This window comes from Ovis canadensis, chromosome 10 (genome assembly GCF_042477335.2).
Source record: "Ovis canadensis isolate MfBH-ARS-UI-01 breed Bighorn chromosome 10, ARS-UI_OviCan_v2, whole genome shotgun sequence".
NCBI lineage: Eukaryota > Metazoa > Chordata > Mammalia > Artiodactyla > Bovidae > Ovis > Ovis canadensis.
This window is the reverse complement of record NC_091254.1, coordinates 38,432,572-38,454,459: the sequence shown is the minus strand read 5'-3', so window position 1 is coordinate 38,454,459 and position 21,888 is coordinate 38,432,572. Positions and strand designations below refer to the sequence as shown.

Sequence of the window (21,888 nt, the reverse complement as noted above, 5' to 3'; positions counted from 1 at the left end):
TTATCACTGGAAATGACCAAGAATAGAATGGACCAATTTGTGTTTATAAAAGCAGTATAACAAAGGACATTTCATTTAAAAAGTACCTAAGTGCGTAAGAGGTAGTGAATTTTTTTTAAGCTAGTCATGTTAAACTTTGATAAAGTGATCTGCAATGACTAACGGTTCTCTATTTTTTATAAAAGAAAACTAATGACTAGGTAGAATGACAGCATGGTAGAATAAAGAAATTTTATTCTGTTGGGAATAAAGAAATTTTCTGTGAATGAGTTCATGTTACTGAGAAATTTCAGTGGTAAAGAATCCGCCTGCAGTGCAGGAGACTGGGGAGACATGGGTTCCATCCCTGGGTTAGGAAGATCCCCTGGAGAAGGAAATGGCAACCCCCTCCAGTATCCTTGCCTGGGAAATCTCATGGACAGAGGAGCCTGGCGGGCTACAGTCCATGGGGTCGCAAAAGAGTCGGACACAACTAAAACAACAACGAAAAATCTGTGGAATTGCATTTGGCAGCTTTTTCTAAAATAAATTAAGTTGATTTGCTGTTATGTTGAAGATAAGAAAAATGGGCCATATGATGGATCAGGAATCTTCCTTCCTTGACTGGATGTCTAGGAAAATTATTTTCGAGAGAGATGTGCACTTTAAGATGGGAGTTTTCTTGGCGAATTCTACCCAAAGTCTGGCAAGGTAGAATGTTCCTTGGCAGGATGGCTTTCTATGCAAGTGCCCAGGACACACCGGCTGCCATCTTGGCAGACCTCTTCCTTTCCAAGTTCCTCCTGATTTGTTAGGACAAGACAATGGCAGTATTTGGATCACAGAGATAATGATAAAGGAAAGGATCAGCTAGTGAGAAAAAACCTTTGCTACACAGAGATAACTCTGATTTCAACAGAAGTGTCAGGTTGCTTTAGAGCAAGCAGAGCTTTGCAGCTCTGAAAGAAAGGGCTCGAGGGAATTCGTGGTAACATTTTCTCACTCTCTATCTCTGCTTCTCTCCGGGTCCACACAGTGGAACGTCAGGCTCGCTTCACCAAGCTCGGTTCCCTACAGTCCATTGTCAGCACTGTTTTCTCTCATTCCCACTCTAGTTTGGCTCTATCACTGATTTTAAGCCCATGAATTATGCCTTTTATTCTCTGTTTTGCTCAGTGAATCCCTAAAGAGGGGCAACTGTCTGTACTCTTATTAAAAAAAAAAAAAGTGAAAAAGCAAGGGGTCACTGCAGGCTATGATCTCTCCGTAGAGATGGCAGTGTGGTTCATTTCCTGATGGGTATACATACTGTTCTCCATAAACACACTTTCTAAGCATATAAAAGCAAATGATATAAAATGCTGAAGGTTGCCTTGTCCCAGCAAGTATTCAGGATCTCACTCTTGAAATACTGAGAAGAAATTCAGTCCTCTAGATTCCCACTTGGGAAAGAACATTTAATTAAAATGTCTTGGCAAATCTTACCACAGTAGGTTAGGAATTCACAGGTACCCATGGGTGAACACGGTCATATCTGTAACATTTGTTGGTAGGCATACAGAAAGTCATGAAGATTAAGGGGAAATACATTTTAATGATTCTCATTTTTTAAAAAATGAGTTCTGAAAAGCAAGGGCTGTTAGCCTTTGTCCTTTAGTAATGATAGGTGTATTAACCTAGTCACTTGTCCAGATTCCCAAGCAGTGACTTAACTGAATATATTTCTGTGGCAACTGGTCAGGCATGAGGAAACCATCTGCAGTCCCAGAGCTGAGTGATGCTAAGTGACCCTAACAGAGATGGTGTTTCATGTTCTCCTCACTAGCTGCCCCAGAGAAAACGAGAAAGTGGAAACAGAACTAAAGAGGTTAAGATCATTTTTTAATGATTTGGTTAAAAAGACCTAGTATTTTTTTGGTTCAATACATTGCCAACTTAAGTATTCTGTTTGGAAACCTGTCTATAGCATGAAAATTGTTTCATATTAATTAAACCCTGGAGAAGTCTTATTGCTCCAATATCTTTTTGCTTGAATTAAGTAATCTAGACCTCTTGGACAACCAATGCAAACAATGGCTTTTAGTTTAAAAAGCTGAGCTAGATGCCAGTGCCTTTTTAAACAGGAATTTCTAATTAAAGTTACAAGCTGGAAGTGCTTGTTAAAATGGAAATTTCTGATGATTCTAGGACACACTAAAGTTTGAGAACCAGTGTTTTAACACCGAGAAGGGTATTTGCTGATAAAATGTGTTAAAATTCGACTGGTAAGAGAAAAACCTATACTATAAAGCCAGAAGCTATAAAATGTTGCTTAATTTATGATTATACTTTCAATAGGCTGCCTCCTTGGTGGGATTTTCTTGATTTCCCAGAAACAAGGCATCTCTCCTTCCTGGGCTTGCTTCCCAAAAGTGTTGCTCAATGAAGCATTTCTGCCTCATTTCTGCTTTCTCCCATAAAACATTCCAAATGAAAGGCTAATTTACCTGGAATTCCTAGTCACCCATAAAAGGAAGTCCAAAGATTAAAAAAAAAAAAAAGTTAATGTGTTTTCAGGGCTAGTCTAATATCAGCATTACCCAGAGGCCATACAAGATAAGATCACCAATGATGGACTCCTAGACCATGGCCAACCAGTAGCCCTCAGAGCATGCAGGGGCTTCATGCCTGAAGGGAAGGAGCAGCAGCGTGACATTCAGGTGGCTGCTGGTTACAAAAGTATGCAACTCACAAGTGGGACGGTTTAGAGAAAATGCCTCTGAGAATGCATAAACTCTACCACCCAGTCAGCTTCAAAATTCTGATTCAAAAATGTGAATCAAGAAATAAGAGCAGAAGATAGTCCAGCTTGTAAACCAAGGGCTTTGGGAGAGGGGAATCTAAAAGACAAACAGTGGTGGGATCTGCAAAAGCTGTTGAGAGAAACCAAAAGATGGACATGCATGGAAGGTATTGTGGAAGGTCCTCAGCGTTCCCAGGAAAGCAAGAGAGGGTGATGGAAAGCTTGTGGGAACAGGAATACTAAGACCCATTTTTTTTCCCCCAGCTCTGTCACCTAAAACACTGCCCAAGGTAAAAGAGCTCTTTTTTCTAAAAGGAAATAGTTGAGCTAATTGATTTCTAAGGTCCCTCTGAAATGTCAAGCAATCTTCTAAGCTTTGTTACACAAAGTGACTGCCAACAGTACTTCAAAGTCACCTTTTAGTTAATGGATGTGTCTATCTCCTCATCTTCATCTGTCTACACAATGGACTATCAGGTAGATTAACCAAACTGAAATGAATTCACAGCACTCCCTTTTGGAATTACTTTCTCATTTAGCTCTGTGCTGTGCTCAGTCGCTTCTGACTCTTTGCGACCCCATGGACTGTAGCCCACCAGGCTCCCCTGTCCATGGGATTTTCTAGGCAAGAGTACTGGAGCGGGTTGCCATTTCCTTCTCCAGGGGATCTTCCTGACCCAGGGATGGAACCCAGGTCTCCTGCACTGCAGGTGGACTCTTTACCATTAACTCCTCCATTAATATCATAACTTCATTAATTTTTATTTACCTTATGGTTTTCTTTACAAATAATACATATGATCTATTTCCATCTAATATCTAAATGTATAAAACTCAACTAAGAGTACAAAAACCAAGATACGGCCTTCTCCTTCTGGAAGTGCAGTCTAGACAAAAGTAAATGTATAGCATTGAGTTTGATTAGGTTGGTGCTTGTCCAAAGCATCAGCTTAGCAGAGAAGAGGCAGGATTGAGGACAGGATGAGAATGGAGAGAAGAGAGACAACTCCCAATATGGGTGCAGTTTTGTCATAAATTCCCAAAGCACAGGATATCCATTACCAAAAGTTAAGAAACTACATGGCTAGGGAAAAGAGAATGGTTTGAGGTCAGAATTAATGGTAAATTACCTTGTTGTGCATCAACTTGGATCAAAATATTCAAATTTAGAGATAGAGACAGAAATAGAAATGAGCTTTTCTGACCAGGAATGTATAGAGAAGAACGTTCTTTAACTTATGCCATTTACCTTTTGAATCACTGCTTTCATAGGAAAGCCCAAGTCAATGTTAAGCTCCTCTTTGCATCTAAGAAATGATGGTGATGTAGTCCTAAAAATATGTCAACAGTGGGAGGATTCTGGGGGACGGGAGAGAGAGCTGGAAGTCAAATTCTTAGAGTGGTCCTCCATTATTTTGGTGGCTGCACAGATGGATCTCTTAAAATATTAGAGCAGGGCCCTGTATTTTGTTGCAAGTTCCATGGCATCTTAAAACCCAAGATTCCTTCTGCTATAGCCTAAAGTTAAAATATTAAAGACAAATTTCTTTTGTGTATCGCTTTTATTTTGGGTCCCAGAAAATCTTCTTCAGTTGAAATACTGCTATGAGAGAAAGCATAATATGGTAGTATTAATAATTAATATATTTTGGAGGACTGATTAAATCAATTTCTTACCAATTTTAAGAATAACATGAGAAAAAGGACAAGTCTATTTTGACATGGAAGGGAGGTAGCCAGAGTTTGGCATCTCTGAAATCTTTTTCTGTTTTTCTCAGGAAAAACATGACTTACTTCCCGTGCTGTTCTCATGACATCATGGATATAACTACACGGTCATGTTAAATACATCATGTAACACGTATTATAGTAAGATATTCTCATATTGTGTCTCTCACATTAAAATCGAGGCCCTCAAGAATGGAAACCATACCTTCGTATACCTCTGCCCACCTCTAATTACTAACTCATCTCCTGGTATGTGGAAAATGTACAGTAATTGCTTGTTAAATCCAAATCATTATATTTATTTTACAACCATATTTTTCAATAAATTCAACTTATTTTTAAGAGAAAAATTAAAAAATCAGTGATAAAATCTATGAATTAGTATGAGGATTGAAAGATAAGTCTTCATCATAATCTGACTTCCATTTCCAAGATCAGACAGATGCCCAAATTCCAAGTTCATGGAGTGATGGTTTCTAGGAAAGACTATAACTGCCTCTCCTAACTACCCGTTTGCTTTACTTCCCTGCCTGTCAATTTCTCTTTAGAATTAGAGATGACAGGACAATCGATGCCACTTTCAGGAGAGAAAGAACCGCTCAATGCTGAGAACAATGCCTGGTAGGCAATGAAGTTCATCAGTAAGAAGGATCACTAAGGGCATAACTAGCAGTCACAAACTCAGTTAAATAAAATTAAAAATGAGTTAATTCTTTAATTAAATAACTGACATCACTTGATAATTCTAACAGAAGGGCATATTAGAATACTTCCACGGCAATTTCTCTGAGAATACCCAAGTGACTACTGAATGCTACAGTATCAATTTCTAAAACATCACTATGAGAACTTTGAAAATGAGGAAACTTGAGTGAGAAAGAAATGAAGAATGACTTGTGTCAGTGGTTTGGTTGGAAAAGTTTAAATCCATGGCTTTTCTATTGGAGTTGTTTGAGCTCTTGCTCTCCAATATGAAAGAAATGTCCTTAGGGAAGTATAATATTCCAGTATAACAGGGGCACGGCTCTGCATAGTCCTATATTTTTTTACAAACACAGCTTCTTGGTATTGAATATAACTGGGGGTGGAAGCAAAATGTTGAGCAACTGAATAGATTCTGAAATCACTGCGCTTGAATATGGGACAGCATTTTTAAGTTATAATAGTTGTTCAGTCACTGAAATGAGAACTTTTTGTCAAGCATTCTGTGTTCTGTGCAGGGGTGTCTGTTAGGCAGTGAGAATATGAGGTGATTGAAACAGACAATTCCCTTACAATCCAGAGAAACAAACAATGAATCAGTCATGCTGAAAGTAACCCAAGGTTATAATTCTGAATAGAACTAGAAATTAATGGGCTAGTTTCCCGAACCTTGAGTGCTGGGTCTAGGAAATGTACAATGTGGTTCATATTAAAGTAATAGTGACCACCCTCAGTGGAGGAAACGGGTTTGTTAAACCATAGTGAACCACAGTTAATCAGGCAGTTTCTGAGACATAATGTTGTTATTTTTAGTCACTCAGTCATGTCCAACTTTTTGTGACCCCATGGACTGTAGCCTGTGAGGCTCCTCTGTCCATGGGATTTCCCAGGCAAGAATACTGGAGTGGGTTGTCATTTTCTACTCAGGGGATCTTCCCTGACCCAGGGATTGAACTCGTGTCCCTGTGTCTCCTGTATTGCAGGCAGATTCTTTACTGCTGAGCCACCAGGGAAGCCCCTTAGACACAATAACTGTGGAATAGATGTTCACTGAATGCAACCAATGAGAACAAAAAGGCTAAAATGCAGACATATTCATAAAGAATGCAAACATACTCAAGTGCCCACACACACAAAACAGCAATACCAACAGCCTGTGGTCTTACCCCTATTGTTCCAAAACTTTCTGGCTTTCTTCTCATCTTTTTCTTGCACAGGTGTGTCCATATCCATTTGATCAGGTACCAGAGAGACTTGGGGCTTGGGATGACATTGAAGGGGGTAGGAAGGGTACCTCCTTCTTCAAAATAACTCATCCAAAGCTTTGTTCTAGCAAATTTCCATTCTATATCCGCATGGTCCTGAACAGGAGAAAATGACAAGCGCTGACAGGTTTCTTAATAAGGTGAGGTAAACCTCACAGAGAGACTGTAGCCTGACTTTGGAGTGGCTCTTGGAACGTTAATACTTTAGACAATGGCTTAGCCTAAAAAGGACTCACAACTCTCTTGTCACTTTTCATCCTTTCCTCTTCTAGGAAACAGAAAGCTAAAATAATTCCATGTTAAAGAGACTGGAGATGAATGACCTGAAGATGAACCTTCATTTCTCACGCATGTAGGCTTACATTAGCTCAGTTTCACTAGATTCTAGCCTCAAGCAGGGCTTTATGTCTTCCCAAGGCCTTGACACCTTGCCTAGGTAGATGCCCACGGCTCATACTTCTGTTGTTTTCGGGAAAATTCTTACTTGATATGTTCCCATTTGAATAAACCTTGTCCACCTTTAAGCAACAGGCATAAATTCAGCAGTTCCTCAAATATACAACAGGCCTTTGACACAGCATTGAACCTTGACATAACCTTGGCCAAACAGTACCAGATAAGAGTATGTCTAGTGACCACCCACAAGCCTGAGGTATTCTCCCTGATTGTTTATTAATGATTTCACTTTGTTAATTGCCTGGAAAAACTTAGGAACATTTGTGGCAATTAGATATGGGGCAGTCAGTCTCCTCTTAAATTAGCCACAAATCTTATTTAAGCAGAAAATCTGGAAAGTAGGAGGTGGCAGAAACTGGGCATACATACAAATTCAAAATAGATCATCTTAACCCGTTAATATTGGGTTGGCCAGAAAGTTTGCTAGGGTTTTCTCGCATGATGCTATAGAAGAATCCGAATGAACTTTTTGGCCAATCCAATATTATTTTTAAAACCCTCGAGTTTTAGAGTAGGAAAAATTAGACTATGCTTCATTCTAATATTTCTAAATTGCTGTGTGCTGATGAGTGCATACATTGTTTGCATACATTTCTCCTCTGAATAATGTGGATTTTAGTCTAAACACTGGACAGAGTGTGCTTTCAACGGGCTTCACCATGTCTAGAAAATGCATGGTCTTCATTGTTTCTTAGCAGACATCTGATTGGATGAATGGATAGATAGATCCTCAGAAGCTGTAGCTTCCCTCCCTTTGTCTCTTCTCTCCCATTCCTATCTCCTTCCCTATCTTTCTAAACAAGCATTAATGAAGGGAAGTAGATACTGTTTGCTGTAGCCATGGAGAGTAGAAATGAGTAAAATTGGCTTCAGGTCATAAAAAGGCAGTCACACAAGTGAAATGTTGGCCTGTGAGTAGTTTCTGCTCCTTCTCATTCCCAGGGAGTCACAAGTTAAGGATTATCCCGACTTCATTATGTTCTGTTACTGCGGTCACAAAGCAGACTTTTCCTTAGTTCAAGGCTTGGGATTCTGAAACGGTCTGTAACAATATTAAACCATCTAGTGATTGGAAAAACTGAAGGTAGAAAGTTCCAGGCTAGTGTCATCACTACTACTCATCTTGCCATTGTTGTTGCTTAGTCACTAAGTTGTGTCTGACTGTCTGCAACCCTCCAGGCTCCTCTGTCCACTGGATTTCCCCGGCAAGAATACTGGAGTTGCCATATCCTTCTCCCGGGGGTCTTCCCAACCCAGGGTTCAAACCCACTTCTCCTGCATCTCCTCCAATGGCAGGTGGATTCTTTACCACTGCACCACCTGGAAAGCCCTGGGCCTAAGTATATCCAGTGGGAATACTTCAGTCTGGGAATTCGTAAATAAAATTCATTTATTCTTAATGTCTTAGGCAGTTTTTCATCTGTGACAGGCGTCTTGCTTCCATAAAGAGAGTTTAATTAAAATTAGGAGTGCTGTTTCTCAAAATAACAATAATGACATCCCAGAGAATTAGCAATAGACTCAAAGATGCAATATAATTGCAGTTATTTATGGAGTAAATGGGCAACCTATAGTTATTCTTATAAGATGCTACTTGTCTAAAGTATACATATGAAAGTCTTAAGATATATATTTAAGTCTTAAGATATATATTCCAATACAGATTTGTTCTATCACTGTTTTTAATGGCCACAGACACAGATCACTAGTATGCAAGTTCAAAGGGATAAAGGGCTTTGTTGTTCTTATTCATTGCAATATTTCTAGTTCCTAGGACCATCCCTGGCAACAGAATAAGAGCTTAATAAGGTTTTATTGAATGAATGAATAAATAAGCTAAGCTGTTTGCACTCTAGAGTTTCAAATAAACACGTATGGTATTGTATATTCTGCTGCAGCATCCAGTGTTACTCCTCAATGACTCTTTTCTGGGCTTTAAGAAACAAAATCCTGTGCTTTTTCACTCAGCTTCCTCTCTGGGCTAGCACTTGTACCTTGCAAAGCTGGTATGAGTTTGCTTTTATGAAGATTGTAGATTAGACGGCGAGAGACAATGCAAAACCCAAAGGGTTATATAGAGATGAGTTGCCTGTTCATAGCCCATACCTCACCTATTGCTCGCCATAGCCAATGATTGCCTCGCAGGTTAGATTTAGTATAATCACATGTAATATGAAAAATTAAATTAGTATATAGCCAAGTATGGTAAGAGTGCTTATAAATATCACATTGTCCATTTATAATTCTGATTTGTTTCATTCATAGCAGTTACAGATTGTATTACCAATTATAATAGGGTGGAGTATAACTAACAACACATTCTAGGAGGGGAGTGATTCAACTTACAGCAATAAGTTGGTAAGAATTATTCATCATAGCTATTAACATGTTAAGCAGGACAACCAGAGAGATGACGTTGTATGTCCCAAACATGGTGGCCCCAACAAACTCGGTGAATTCGTGCTGTGCTTTGACATTGGTCACATATAAGTTGATAAGCCCAAATATTGACCAAAACAGGGACTGGAGTGTCTCAAATAACCTGGAATAAAGATAAAATGACACTAATAACTATATTAATAGAACAATTATACAGTAAGATTGAATGGTAGAATATGGTTACTATTAGGTTATGTTTGATTAATTTAAAATAAGCTTAATAAAAAGAATCCAATAATACTGTTTCCTTAATCTGCGCAAATGTGTACCTAACTTTCCCTAGAGCTTTGAAAGCTATTTAGTTTCCTGGACTACCGATGACAAATCAGACCTGTAGCCTGTTTCTATATCATCTTGAGTTAATTGTTTTTACTTTTTCAAATGGTAAGAAAAAAATCAAAAGAAGAGTGATATTTCATGACATATGAAAATTTTAAATGAATTCACATTTCAATGTGCATAAATAAAGTTTTATTGAAGCACACCCATACCAACTCATTTATCTACTGTCTACAGTTTCTTTTCTGTTACGATGGCAGAGGTGACTAATTGCAACAGAGAACAGATGGCCTACAAAGCCTAAAATATGTACTACCTCTCCTTTTCATAACAAGTTTGCAAACTTCTGTCCCAAGGCACCGAGTGACAGTTGACAAATTATAGATCCTTAGGCTTAGTCTTTGAAAAATACAAGTACTTTTACCTGATTTTTCCTTTTTGATTATAAAAGGACTAAAATAGTGTTATCACTATGGATTTCCACATTTACAATTAAAGTTGCACAGACTAAATCCTGTAAGATGACAAGATGTCTCTGAATGCTCAGATAATCAAATTTGCTATTTTTTAATATCTCAGGGAGCATTAAAAATTTTTTTTAATTTACTCCCAAAATGGAAAAAGATGAAGAGTGTCTGAACTCAAATGAAGAATTGTTTCGGTAGGACCATTATAACACCTTAATATAATAAAAGACAACAGAATTAAGAGTCTTTGAGAAATGGTCAAAACAAGACTGTAGTTACATTGTGAAAACAAAAGCTGCTGCTGCTGCTGCTAAGTCGCTTCAGTCGTGTCCGACTTTGTGCGACCCCATAGACGGCAGCCCACCAGGCTCCACCATCCCTGGAATTCTCCAGGCAAGAATACTGGAGTGGGTTGCCATTTCCTTCTCCAGAAAACAAAAGCAAAAGGTATCTTATGCCTGGCATGGTGACTAAGGAGGCAGGATTTCAGTGGCTAAGTGCTCCAAGGAGAGCAAATTCACGTGAGGCCAGCGGTATGGGTTGACATGGAAAGATGAGTTTAAACTATCAGATCTCCTCTCTGTGAACGTTTTATAGCAAGAGAATGAGGTAGTTGTTAGAAGGCACTGAAATGACAGAAGTCACGATGTAGAACCAGGATCCCTGGAATTATGAGGAAGCCAAAGTTTTGAGACAGCATACACTAAGAAACAGAATAGAGACTAAATAAGCCAGGTAATAGTAAACCCTGAAGAGAGTAATGTGGAGTAGCTGAGTCATGTTAATATCGATTCTCAGAGTAAAAAATTCCAAGGTCCAGCTCTTGCTAAGGTCAGTCCTTGCTCTGAGAATCTAATGGATATAATCCTGTGCTGGATTCTTGTAACAAACTCCTATCACTTGATGCAATCTATGGATTTCTCATCTGGATAACCAGGATAATCCCACTAAGGATGCCTTAATTGGTGTTCAGGATTTCTTTTCTGAAATTTTTTTTACATAAACCATTTCATATGTTTAATTGTATAATAAAATTTTAATTATAGGATAGGAAATGTAATGGTTCCTTATTGAATTATTTTGCTAATGCTGTTAGACTCTCAGTGGGGCAAATTATCTTAAAGGCTTTAATGTGATCAACCTTAATCAGACCTTGTCTTGTCAGCTGGGATGTACATTGGGAAGAGTTCACCATATAGAATATATTTTTAATTTTTGAAAATGTATCATTTATTATAATTCCATCCTATTTTTAAACTGCATATGTAATTGTTTAATACAGTTGACACAAGATTTATTCACAGATTTTGTGATTCATTTTTGTACCATTTCTTTTTTTATTTATTTTTAACTGGAGGATGATTTCTTTACAATATTATATTGGTTTCTGCCATGCTTTTAAAGGACAATCAGATGTCAGATTCTAACAATATCAGGGAAAGTTTAATATAATTCATTGGCCTCAGACAAAGGACACTAGAAGTTATTCTTTGAAAACTTTCAGAATTGACCCAAGGCCATGAGTTCTTTATTTTCAGTAGCTTTAAGGACAGATTCTAAGATTAATGACAGAGTCATTGGCTTCAATGCAAAATGATGTTGTTCTTCCTAAATAGTGTACATTCTCACTGTGAATATAAAGTATAATTCAACTGGTTTTCTCCTAACCTCAATAGCAGTTCAGAGAAAAGTTACATGAATGATATAATTAATTGTATAAAATGTTGCCACATAAACCTCATAACAGTTACTTTTCTAAATATGCAAATAAAAAAGGGATATAGAGTAAATGGATTGTAATGGTTAAATAATTCTGATTTTCTTCTACCTAAATAAGAACTCAGAGAAGGCAATGGCAACCCACTCCAGTACTCTTGCCTGGAAAATCCCATGGATGGAGGAGCCTGGTAGGCTGCAGTCCATGGGGTTGCTAGGAGTCGGGCATGACTGAGAGACTTCACTTTCACTTTTCACTTTCATGCATTGGAGAAGGCAATGGCAACCCACTTCAGTACTCTTGCCTGGAGAGTCCCAGGGACAGAGGAGCCTAGTGGGCTACTGTCTATGGGGTCGCACAGAGTCGGACACGACTGAAGCGACTTAGCAGCAGCAGCAGCAGCAGCAGCAGCAGCAAATAAGAACTATTCAACATTAGGATATTAGCAGACTCTTTGGCAAAACATTTATTTACATATTTAATTAAAATCTGAAAACAAGAAAATTCAAAATAAGATGACATTTTATGGTTAATTCTGAATTTCATTCTTATTTTTATTTTTTCAGTTGAACGAATCAGAAGTAAGATTTGCAGAATAGTTCCACTTAACCAAAATATATGTACTTTTAGATGAATCAAGACCCTGGTATCAGGACACTGGTATTTCTTAGTTAATTTTCGTATTGCATGGATTAAAAAATCAATCTAAGTTAATATTTCAAAACCATTGTTTCCAAAACTGCTTTCATAATTATTGATAACAACATTGCCCATAAAATGATGAGCCATTAGCTACATCACATTTCAGATTGCCATTATGGGACAATATTTTCCTAATTCTATGGAAAGATAAGCACAGAAAGCCCAGGATAATGCCACACTTAATCAAAGCACAGTTAGCATGACATCTTGATTAAAGACTAAAATCTGGCAACTTCTATAGCATTTCCATCCTAAAGGTAATATTTTGTCTCTTGCTTCTTGAGGCTATCTTTCAATTCCTGAAAAAAGCTTGCTCCCCAGTTAAATACTTATAACAAAAGAAAGAGAACAAGTGGGGGGGGCGGGGGGGGGGGGAGTCATGTATTCCACAGCTGAATTTTCCTCTATTCTTTGAGATGAAACCAATGAGGAAATATAAATGAATACAAGACATCTGACTTGTTTCATTCCTAGTTTATAAGAAATAAAATATATTAAAACAAAGTATGACCTCAGTTGGCCAGTTCCAGTTATCAGGAATGAAGCTCCAATCAACATTAATGGCTTTTTTGTTAGTGAGAAAATATCTGTCATGAAGTCCATGCCTCCGTATTCATAAGAAAGCAAGCCTCTTACCCAGAGACTATTGATTTAAAATTGTATGCAGATTACTTTCAGTGACTAAACATTTGGTGTCTTTTAGCAACATGTAGTTCTATCCACATCAGAGAGAAAACAAGCTGGAACCATTAAAGGAGTAGAAGAAGGGCCCCCCTGCTGGTGGGCAAAAGCATGGAGAGACACAGAAGGCAGATCACAGCCTGTTCCCACTGGGAGCTCACAGTCAGGAGGGGATCAGAAAGGCATCCGGAAAACGTACATCTGAGATGGGTTTTGGAATCCAGAATAAAACTTCGCCAAGTAAGAGGGCAGAACAAGAGCATTCTGAGATGAGAGAATAGTATGACATTTTTAGGGACAGCTTAACCCATTAGAAGATGTTGAAGAGTAATGTGTTATTGGGGAATCGAGAAAAGATGAAGCTAAAAAAGGAAGCCAGGGGCAGATCTCTGAGGACTCGGTATGTCAAGCTAAGCAATCTGACTGAATCCAATAAGGAACAAGAAACTACTGAGATATTTTAAACACAGGAGTGTCAAGATTTTGGTTTAGAAAGATCATGCAGGCAATGGGACAGAAGACATGTCAAGGAAGGCAGGGACCAGGGCCAGGGAACTTAGATTTAGGCAGAGGGAGTGAGCAAGGGAAGAGGGCCCGAGATGAAAAAGAGCAGGAGTGGACATTTGCAGACTGACTGTGCATGGCAGGGGTGTGGGGACGGGGGGATCTAGTTTTTGATTTAAGTATCTGGATGGGTTGTGGTAGCATTGACTAAGAAAAGGAGTTGAGGAGGAGGAAGAAAAATGTTTTGAGAGATTCTCATGAGTTTTCTTTGATTGGGTTTCGATGTTTAGGACATTTGCATGGAGAGCTGTGCAAAAGACAGTTGGATTTACAGATCTTAGGGAGAAAGGTCTGTGCTAGTGGTGTAAACTGAATACAGAAGTTGTCTCTTAGACACATAAGGCCAAATCTATCAGATGAGTTTTTGCCGAGATGCGGAACAGGGTTGAAGGATAATTAGTAAGGCAGATTAATATTGAAAAGCAATCATTGTGGGACTTCCCTGGTGGTCCAGAGGTTAAGAATCCATCTTACAAAGCAGGGGACTTGGGTTCAGTCTCTGGTTGGGAAGCTATGATCATGCATGCTATGAAGCATGGCCAAAATAAAAAGAAATCATACTAGTTAACTCTTTGTAACTTTGAACAAAAATAGTTCGTTGCTCGCAGATTTACCATCTTCTCTCTGGAGAAAAATTCAGGTAGAACACCTGATTTACTGGTGTTGAATGATTTGAACCTATAATCTTTGACTGATATGCCCTTATTGGTTGCTTTTCATGGTGATAGAGAAAAGTCATTGGTCAGTATATGCTAAAATAATGCATAAGCCAAGTTATTCAACATGTTTGATTTTAGAAGAAAATTTATATTAAATATTTTGCATTAGATTCTCTAGCCATATTCTCCTAGACACATATTTAAATGAGCTCACAATATGTAAACATTTGGGGCTTCCCACGTGGCAGAGTGGTAAAGCATCTGTCGATGCAGGACATGAAGGAGACGCAAGTTTGATCCTTGGGTTGGGAAGATCCTCTGGAGAAGGAAATGGCAACCCACTCCAGTATTCTTGCCTGGAAAATTCCATGGATAGAGGAGCCTGGTGGGTTATAGTCCATGGGGTCACAGAGAGTCACACACAACCGAACGACTAAACACAAGCACACACAACACAGATTAGCATTTACCACAAAACCAGTAACGGAGCAAGCAGATTTCTGAGAATCTCATGGATCATAAATTAGGATGGGATTAGGTAGAACCCTTGTTAACTGCAGATGAATAAGATGTCTGAAAATGGGTTGGGTCTTGGAACCACAGATGTTCCCTGAATTAAAGAAGACCTGAGGAGGAAACTCAGTTCTAAGGGCTGTGTGAAAGTTTTTTCTGGAAGACAAAGCATGGATTCAGAAGGATGTGACTGCAAATATCAACAGGGTGGTCTTAGCAAACAGTCTGTCTTGGAGCACACAGCACAGAGTAACTAGGGAGTTGTGAAAGATAGAGCATGGAAAAAGGATCTCTCTTTCCATCAGAAATCCAGGAGGCCAATCAGCAGGCAGACAACATCCAGGAACTTTGTTACAGGCAGAATTTGAGCCTAAGAAGCAGAGAGGTTGGTGGGATCTACGACTGTGAATTCCTTATCCTTATTGCCAGGGGCAGATTGCCACGTCTAGGATCATAAGTGAATGGAAAAAGACAAGTTCTGATATTAAAACTGAGACACAGTCCAAAGCCATTCATTACCGAGATGTTGCTGCAAGGGGTTTCAATGAATTGCTGCTGAACTGGTGAGAAAAGAGCAAGAGGAAGAAGACAAAGCAGGGCAAGCTGGGTGGACGGGAGAAACTGCTTAAGCTCAGGAGAATAAAGAGGCTGGAGCAAGTGATGAAGTGACAAGGTGGAGCTGCGATGACTTTTTTTCTTTATGATTCGTGGTCTGTATCAGATCTATCTCTGAATGGATTTGAGGCAGCTAAGACTGCAATGAAAACTTATGTGCAAATAATCAGATGTTGATGGATTAGAGAGGTTTTAAATACTGGGATCACAGATAAAACAAATACAGAACTGAGCCAAAAAGACTATTTTAACCAAAAGTAATTTAGTTCATGGGACGTTATTGATTTCCTCCCACTGGAGAAATTACTGCACTCTTTTAGATTACATAAAATTCTAGAATGGCCAATGAAGGGCCATTTGACTTTCAAAGGCATCTACCAAATGACCATGTGTTCATGTGATTACGGTGGAGAGGAAGATCACCTAACTTCCCAATTCATCTGCTAATTCAGTTTATCACAGTGGGAAGGAAGTAGACACAGGAATGTATTAGGGCTATGTGAGCCTGAAACGCCGTGGCCATGAACATGTGCTGTCAGTAAGCCTGATTGTGAGAAGTACAGAAGCTTGACACCAGACAAGACGCTCATCAGCTGTAAGGACACAGAGAGTTTTATGCGCATCAGAATCATGCCCTAGGTTAGCCTGAGGTCTCTAGTTTGAATTATTTCCCCATGTTTAGACTTTGTGTTAGGGAACCTGGGAATAACAGAGACATGTGAAGGGACTTCAGTATCTGGAAAACACCTGAGCAAAGATTGAAAAGCATTTGGATTTTCTTCCATGACTGGTTTTCCATAAATTCTATCTGTTAACGTGCTTGTATGCTGTCACTAGACACAGGTTCCTTTCTACTCCACATTTTATATTTTTAAACTATATTTCTCCATTTATTTGAAGTGAAAGGGAAAGTCACTCAGTTGTGTCCGAATCTGTGAGACCTCATGGACTATACAGGAATTCTCCAGGCCAGAATACTGGAGTGGGTAGCCTTTCCCTTCTCCAGGGGATCTTCCCAACCCAGGGATCGAACCCAGGTCTCCCATGTTGCAAGCAGATTCTTTAGCAGCTGAGCCACAAGGGAAGCCCCAAAATACTAGAGTGGGTAGCCTATCCCTTCTCCAGGGGATCTTCCCAACCCAGGAATCAAACGTGGGTCTCCTACATTGCAGGTGGATTCTTCACTAACTGAGGTATCAGGGAAGCCCCTCCATTTATTTAGGTCTTCTCTAATTTCTCTCAGCAATGTTTTTGTTGCTGCTGCTGCTGTTGTTGTTGTTGTTGTTTTTGGTGGTGCCACACGACATGTGATATTTTAGTTCTCTGTCCAGGGATCGAAGCCATGGCCCCTGCTATGGAAGTATGGAGCCCTAACCACTGAACCACCAGGGAATTTTGCTCTGTTCCACCTTATAAAACAGTATACATAGCTATCTTTTATATGAGCTCATTTAAAAGAAAAGACCATTTTACTAAAACTTAGATGTAGTAGATATCTCTGTTTTCCCCACTGAGCACAGTGTTTCTTTGCAACCACTTGTCATGGTTCAATTTCAAAATGTAAATACCCTTTAAATTCTACCGACATTTCCAAGGGAAAAGTCCATGAGACTTACGTTGAAAAGGCGTTATTCTGCTTTTCACATCGTATGCCTTTGCAGCTTAACCCTTTTGTTTCTTCATAATAGAAGTACAACTGGTTTAGGCCATTGGCAAATGCTAGCAGCACAAGGCAGTAGATGAACAGAAACTTCAAGATGTCCAGGAGCATTCTTCCCAGAGATATTTGCAGAGGTCCCAGGTGAGAATTTGCAGTGAACAGTGAGATCAGACGCAGGGAACTGAATATATTTGCAATAGCAAACAAAGCTTCAGCCACCAGCGTGGGGTGCCACATGTCCCAAGATTCACGTGGATTAAGAGCACTGTACTGGAGAAAAGAGAGAAACAAGGAGAAAATAAAATATGAAACAAATACATACATACAAATCTGTCAAGCCCAGGCCAGGATGATTTTTTTCAGGTAGCTTTAGCACTATGACCTATTGGCAGGAAGCTGATGTATTCCATGAAGGTGGCAGCACTTCTAATCTACACAAAAATAAGAAATTTACTAAAGGAACTTATAAAGGGTGAGCTTTAATCAAAGCGACCTTCCTAGTCTGTCCTTGTCATTTGTAGTCTTTGCTAATCTGTGAATTACATCTGTCCTTGATCTTTGCAATAGAACTATTAAAAAAAGAAAAGGAAAATGTTATATAGGAAAAAACCCCAACAGTTTGATTTTATATTGGGAAAAATAGAGATATCATAATAAAAAAGAAAACTACCTTATAAAGGAAAACTGCTACACTTTGAACAAAAGCAATGACTTCACTTACCATATTTGACACATTTGTCTATTCTAGAGGCATCCATGTTGGACTCAAATGACCTATAAATGAGTGGAAGTAGTGGCCGTGGACGTAGTAATGATGAATGTGGGCATCACCATTAATATTTTGTATCTGTTATAGCCTAAATGTACATAAAACCTAAGTTGGAAATCACACAGGCAGTCAATGGATTGCTGCTTTTAATATTTCACGTGTAGAAAGTGTGATATTTGTCTGAACATTCCCTAATTAGATAAAACATTTGATTTGGGAAAAAATATTTGCTACATTAAACTTTGATCAGCAATTATTTTTAAAGTATGATTAAAATGTCAGCTTTGAACTATTTTGATATCAGGCTATAGAAAGAGCACATTGAAATTTATCCCTTGTAATCTTAAAGTAGATTCGTATTCTTATCAAGAAAAGGTCATATACATGTTGAAATGCTACATTATGAACATCTATTGTTATACCTTTATAAGAACTGAACAATAAGTTACATTCTCTTTTTCATATACATCACTAAAAATGTCTAGACAATTGCATTTTTTCCCCTAATGATCATGTAGGGAAAAAAAATTACTACTCTATGAGTACCATCAGAATATTTCTATTCTTTTTATATTGCATTTTATACCAAAGACCTTTACAAATGTTAATTAATTCTCTTGAAAGTAATAGATAGTATTTTTTAAAATCTCCTTGGGGAGAAAATACCGCAGAAGTTCTTGATTTTGTTCAACACTCAGATGCCTGCTTGAGTGACAATTTAAAACAATCAAGTTTGAACTAGAAGGAAATTATTTTCTATTTTTAAATCCTGATAACTCTTCTTAAGCATTTCCACACATGGCTTCAGCATAAAATAGCTAAAGACTGAGATACAGGAAAAAGAAAATAAGATTTTTGATTCATTGTAATGAGTATTAGAGTAACGGTTTGCAGTATCAAACCTCACCTAATTCTCTCCAGTTCCTTCCCGCCACCCTGTATTTTATACCACCTTTTCCTTCAAAGACTAAGATAACATTAACCCTCCTTTTCTCATTCTCTTGAAATATACACATATTTTAGTAGAGAATATCTACCCTTCTGTTGATGGCTAATCATCTCTCTCTCTTTTAACTTATATGGCTGAGGACCATACCTCAAAATGTACAAAATACTAAACAATAAGCATTCTTAAAGATGTAACTGGAAAAAAAAAAAAGAGGTAACTGTTTTCTTGGAATTTCTCACCACATTTAACACTGCAGGTCCTAGGTGCTCAAGAGACGTTTTATCCCATCAAGTATTCATGCATGGAAAAATGAGGATGAAAGGAACAGATAATTATAATAAAAATGCTCTGACAGATGAACACTAACTGCTGTGGGAACAGAGAAGAGAAAATGACGCATTCTATCTGGCGCTGAGACTGGCAGTGAATAGAGATTATATGTTGTTCAAGCTCGACGGATCTTTGATGTTACTGAATCTAGTGGAGATGCCATTCCTTGTTCTAGGCATCATAGCCCTTTTGAGCTAGTAGGATGTAAAATCCATCATCTCATGGTCACTGACTCCAGCTCTGCTATTGACTTACTGTACTTTAGAACCCTTCTTAGCAAATTCTGTCAGCTGGGGCTTGCAAAATCATAAGAGGATGGTTTCCATTTTGCAAATGAGATGCTAGCTTCTGCCCCTATATAATTATCCAGGAGTGTTTCAGGGTCCAGCACTCCAGATAAATGATGAGAAACAATGCTATGTGAATATGTTCATGTTTATACCTGGTTGGGGCATCTTGAGAAAAATATTGCTGGTATTTGGGTTAAAGGAGGGCTTTCCTGGTGTCTCAGAAGGTAAAGAATCCTCCTGCAATGCGGGAGACCTGGATTCGATCCCTGTGTTGGGAAGATTCCCCTGGAGGACGGCGTGGCAACCCACTCCAGTCTTCTTGCCTGGAGAATCCCCTGTGGACAGAGGAGCCTGATAGTCTGCAGTCCATGAGGTTGCAAAGAGTTGGACACGATTCAATGACTAAGCACAGGGTTAAAGGATGTTTGAATGAAGACTTGGAAATTAAAGAGAGAGACTTACTGAGAGACTAAGAAATATCTCCCCAGAACCATCTGCTTACAGTCTAAGGATAGTAATCCAGGGGGACCTTTGCCTCCCCAGAGAGAACTTGTTCACTTTAGAAGGTAAAGGTCTTTCTCTTTCCGTCTTTCCGTCTCCAGGGGTAATATGGGCAGCAGGCACAGCTGTACTACATAAGCTCTGAGATGCATTATTCCCCCATTGCTGTCCTGTGATACAAACTCATGTATGTGGAGGACACATCTGGCTTCTCTTCTGTTGCCCTGTGTGAGCTTGGAGCATGGGGGACCAATGTGAAGACTGTTCTGTAAGTAAAGAATTTATCTGTTCTCTGACCCAGAAACCTTGTTTCCTGTTAGCAATAAACTGAGATATAAAATTTTAGGAATTCTCTCTTGATTTCATTTTTTAAACTTTACTCTAATTTTTCTTCTGCCATTCACATCTATGTGCATTTCACTTTGGTTTTAAAGAAGGGCATTATTTTATGAAGCAATTTTAAAATTTCTTTCAAACCAAGCTATTCTGTGGCTCTGTACAGAAAAGTGGTCATTTTGCAGTGATTAAACATATTTTCCACACCTACTATTAGGAATGAAAAGATTAACTTGAATTTTAAAGTTTCCTTTGGCTTTATTTTCTAAAAATTATTCACAAGGTCTATACTCATGTTTCATCTTTGTATGTTTGCCTCCAGCCAGAGTGATGGCTCTCGTCAATCTTCTTAGCAGGCTCTGCTTCTTCACTTGCACCTTAAATATCGAGTTCACTTCTCAGACCCCTTCTCTTCTTATTCTTTCTACTCTCCCTGGAAACTTTCTGTGATTTCAGTTGTCACTTATATGCTAATAACTCCCAATTCCTCATCTCCAGCCCAGAAGTTGCACTTACATTCGTATTTTACATTCTCTTGCCTCTTGACATTTTCTCTTAAATATCTCATGGGTGTCTCAAACTCACAGGTCAGAATTGAAACTCATCCTCTTTTCATCCTCAAACACCTTCACAATTCATGCTTTTTCATCTCAGTGGATGGCAGCAAATTACCTAAGGCAGCATTTGAGGTTGATCCCAGAGTCCTTCCTAGCAAACTCCCAGCCTTTGAAACCAAAGTCTTATATATGTCCTTACTCCTCTACATTGGTATCCTCACTGTTAAAAAAGTTTCCTACAAAAGGAACTTTTGTAGGAAATTTACTTCTGTAGGAAATCTATTCCCTACAGAAATGATTATAATAGCCTTCTAACTCTTGTCTCTGCCTTGAATCTTGTCCCTACAATCATTTATTTCCTCCAGATCATCTTTTAAAAGGACCAATCAGGCAATCTGGCTTAATGTTTTTGAATGACGCCAATGTCCTCATGATGACATTCCATTTCCCAACATGTCACGTGAAGCCTCTGGAATCTGAGACTTGACTTCCTTTTGAGATTGACTTTCCATTTGTACCCAATTAGGTGCTTACTGCTCTGGCTCAAACCTTCAATTCTGGCCATTCTCCAAACTACCCTCACATTCTCACCAAAATGCCTTTCTATGAATCCTGGACCCTTTGTCTAAAAAAATGGGTTTGAATTCTAATTATTTTGATTCTTTGGCTACTAATCACTTATCAAATATGTGTTGAGTGCATACTCTGTGTCAGGCAATATCTTCAGGGTTCACAGTGGTAATCGAACAAGCTATAACTCATGCCATGCAGGCTTACAATACAGTGAAGAAGACAGATATTAAATAGGCAGTGCTTTCTTTCCTTTGAGAAGGTCTCTTGTACTGCAGATGAGTGGACACTAGGGTCCTGCTGACCAGAGCTGGCAATTCCATGTTAGAGAGAAATCAAGAGATATGTACACACTTTTAGCTCTTTGAGGACCAGAAA

The 21,888-nt window shown here is 38.7% G+C and overlaps 1 protein-coding gene across 2 annotated transcripts in view; it reads right to left on the bottom strand.

Moving 5' to 3' along the window:
• TRPC4 (transient receptor potential cation channel subfamily C member 4) overlaps window positions 1-21,888 on the bottom strand; it is a 206,852-nt gene that overhangs the window by 5,599 nt on the left and 179,365 nt on the right. For both annotated transcript variants that reach the window (XM_069601491.1, XM_069601489.1), the window contains exons 6-8: window positions 17,165-17,478; window positions 9,259-9,454; window positions 6,358-6,552 (exon numbers count right to left, since the gene is read on the bottom strand). In XM_069601491.1, the coding sequence (XP_069457592.1) occupies window positions 6,358-6,552; window positions 9,259-9,454; window positions 17,165-17,478 (705 nt within the window). The remainder of the gene's footprint in view (window positions 1-6,357; window positions 6,553-9,258; window positions 9,455-17,164; window positions 17,479-21,888) is intronic.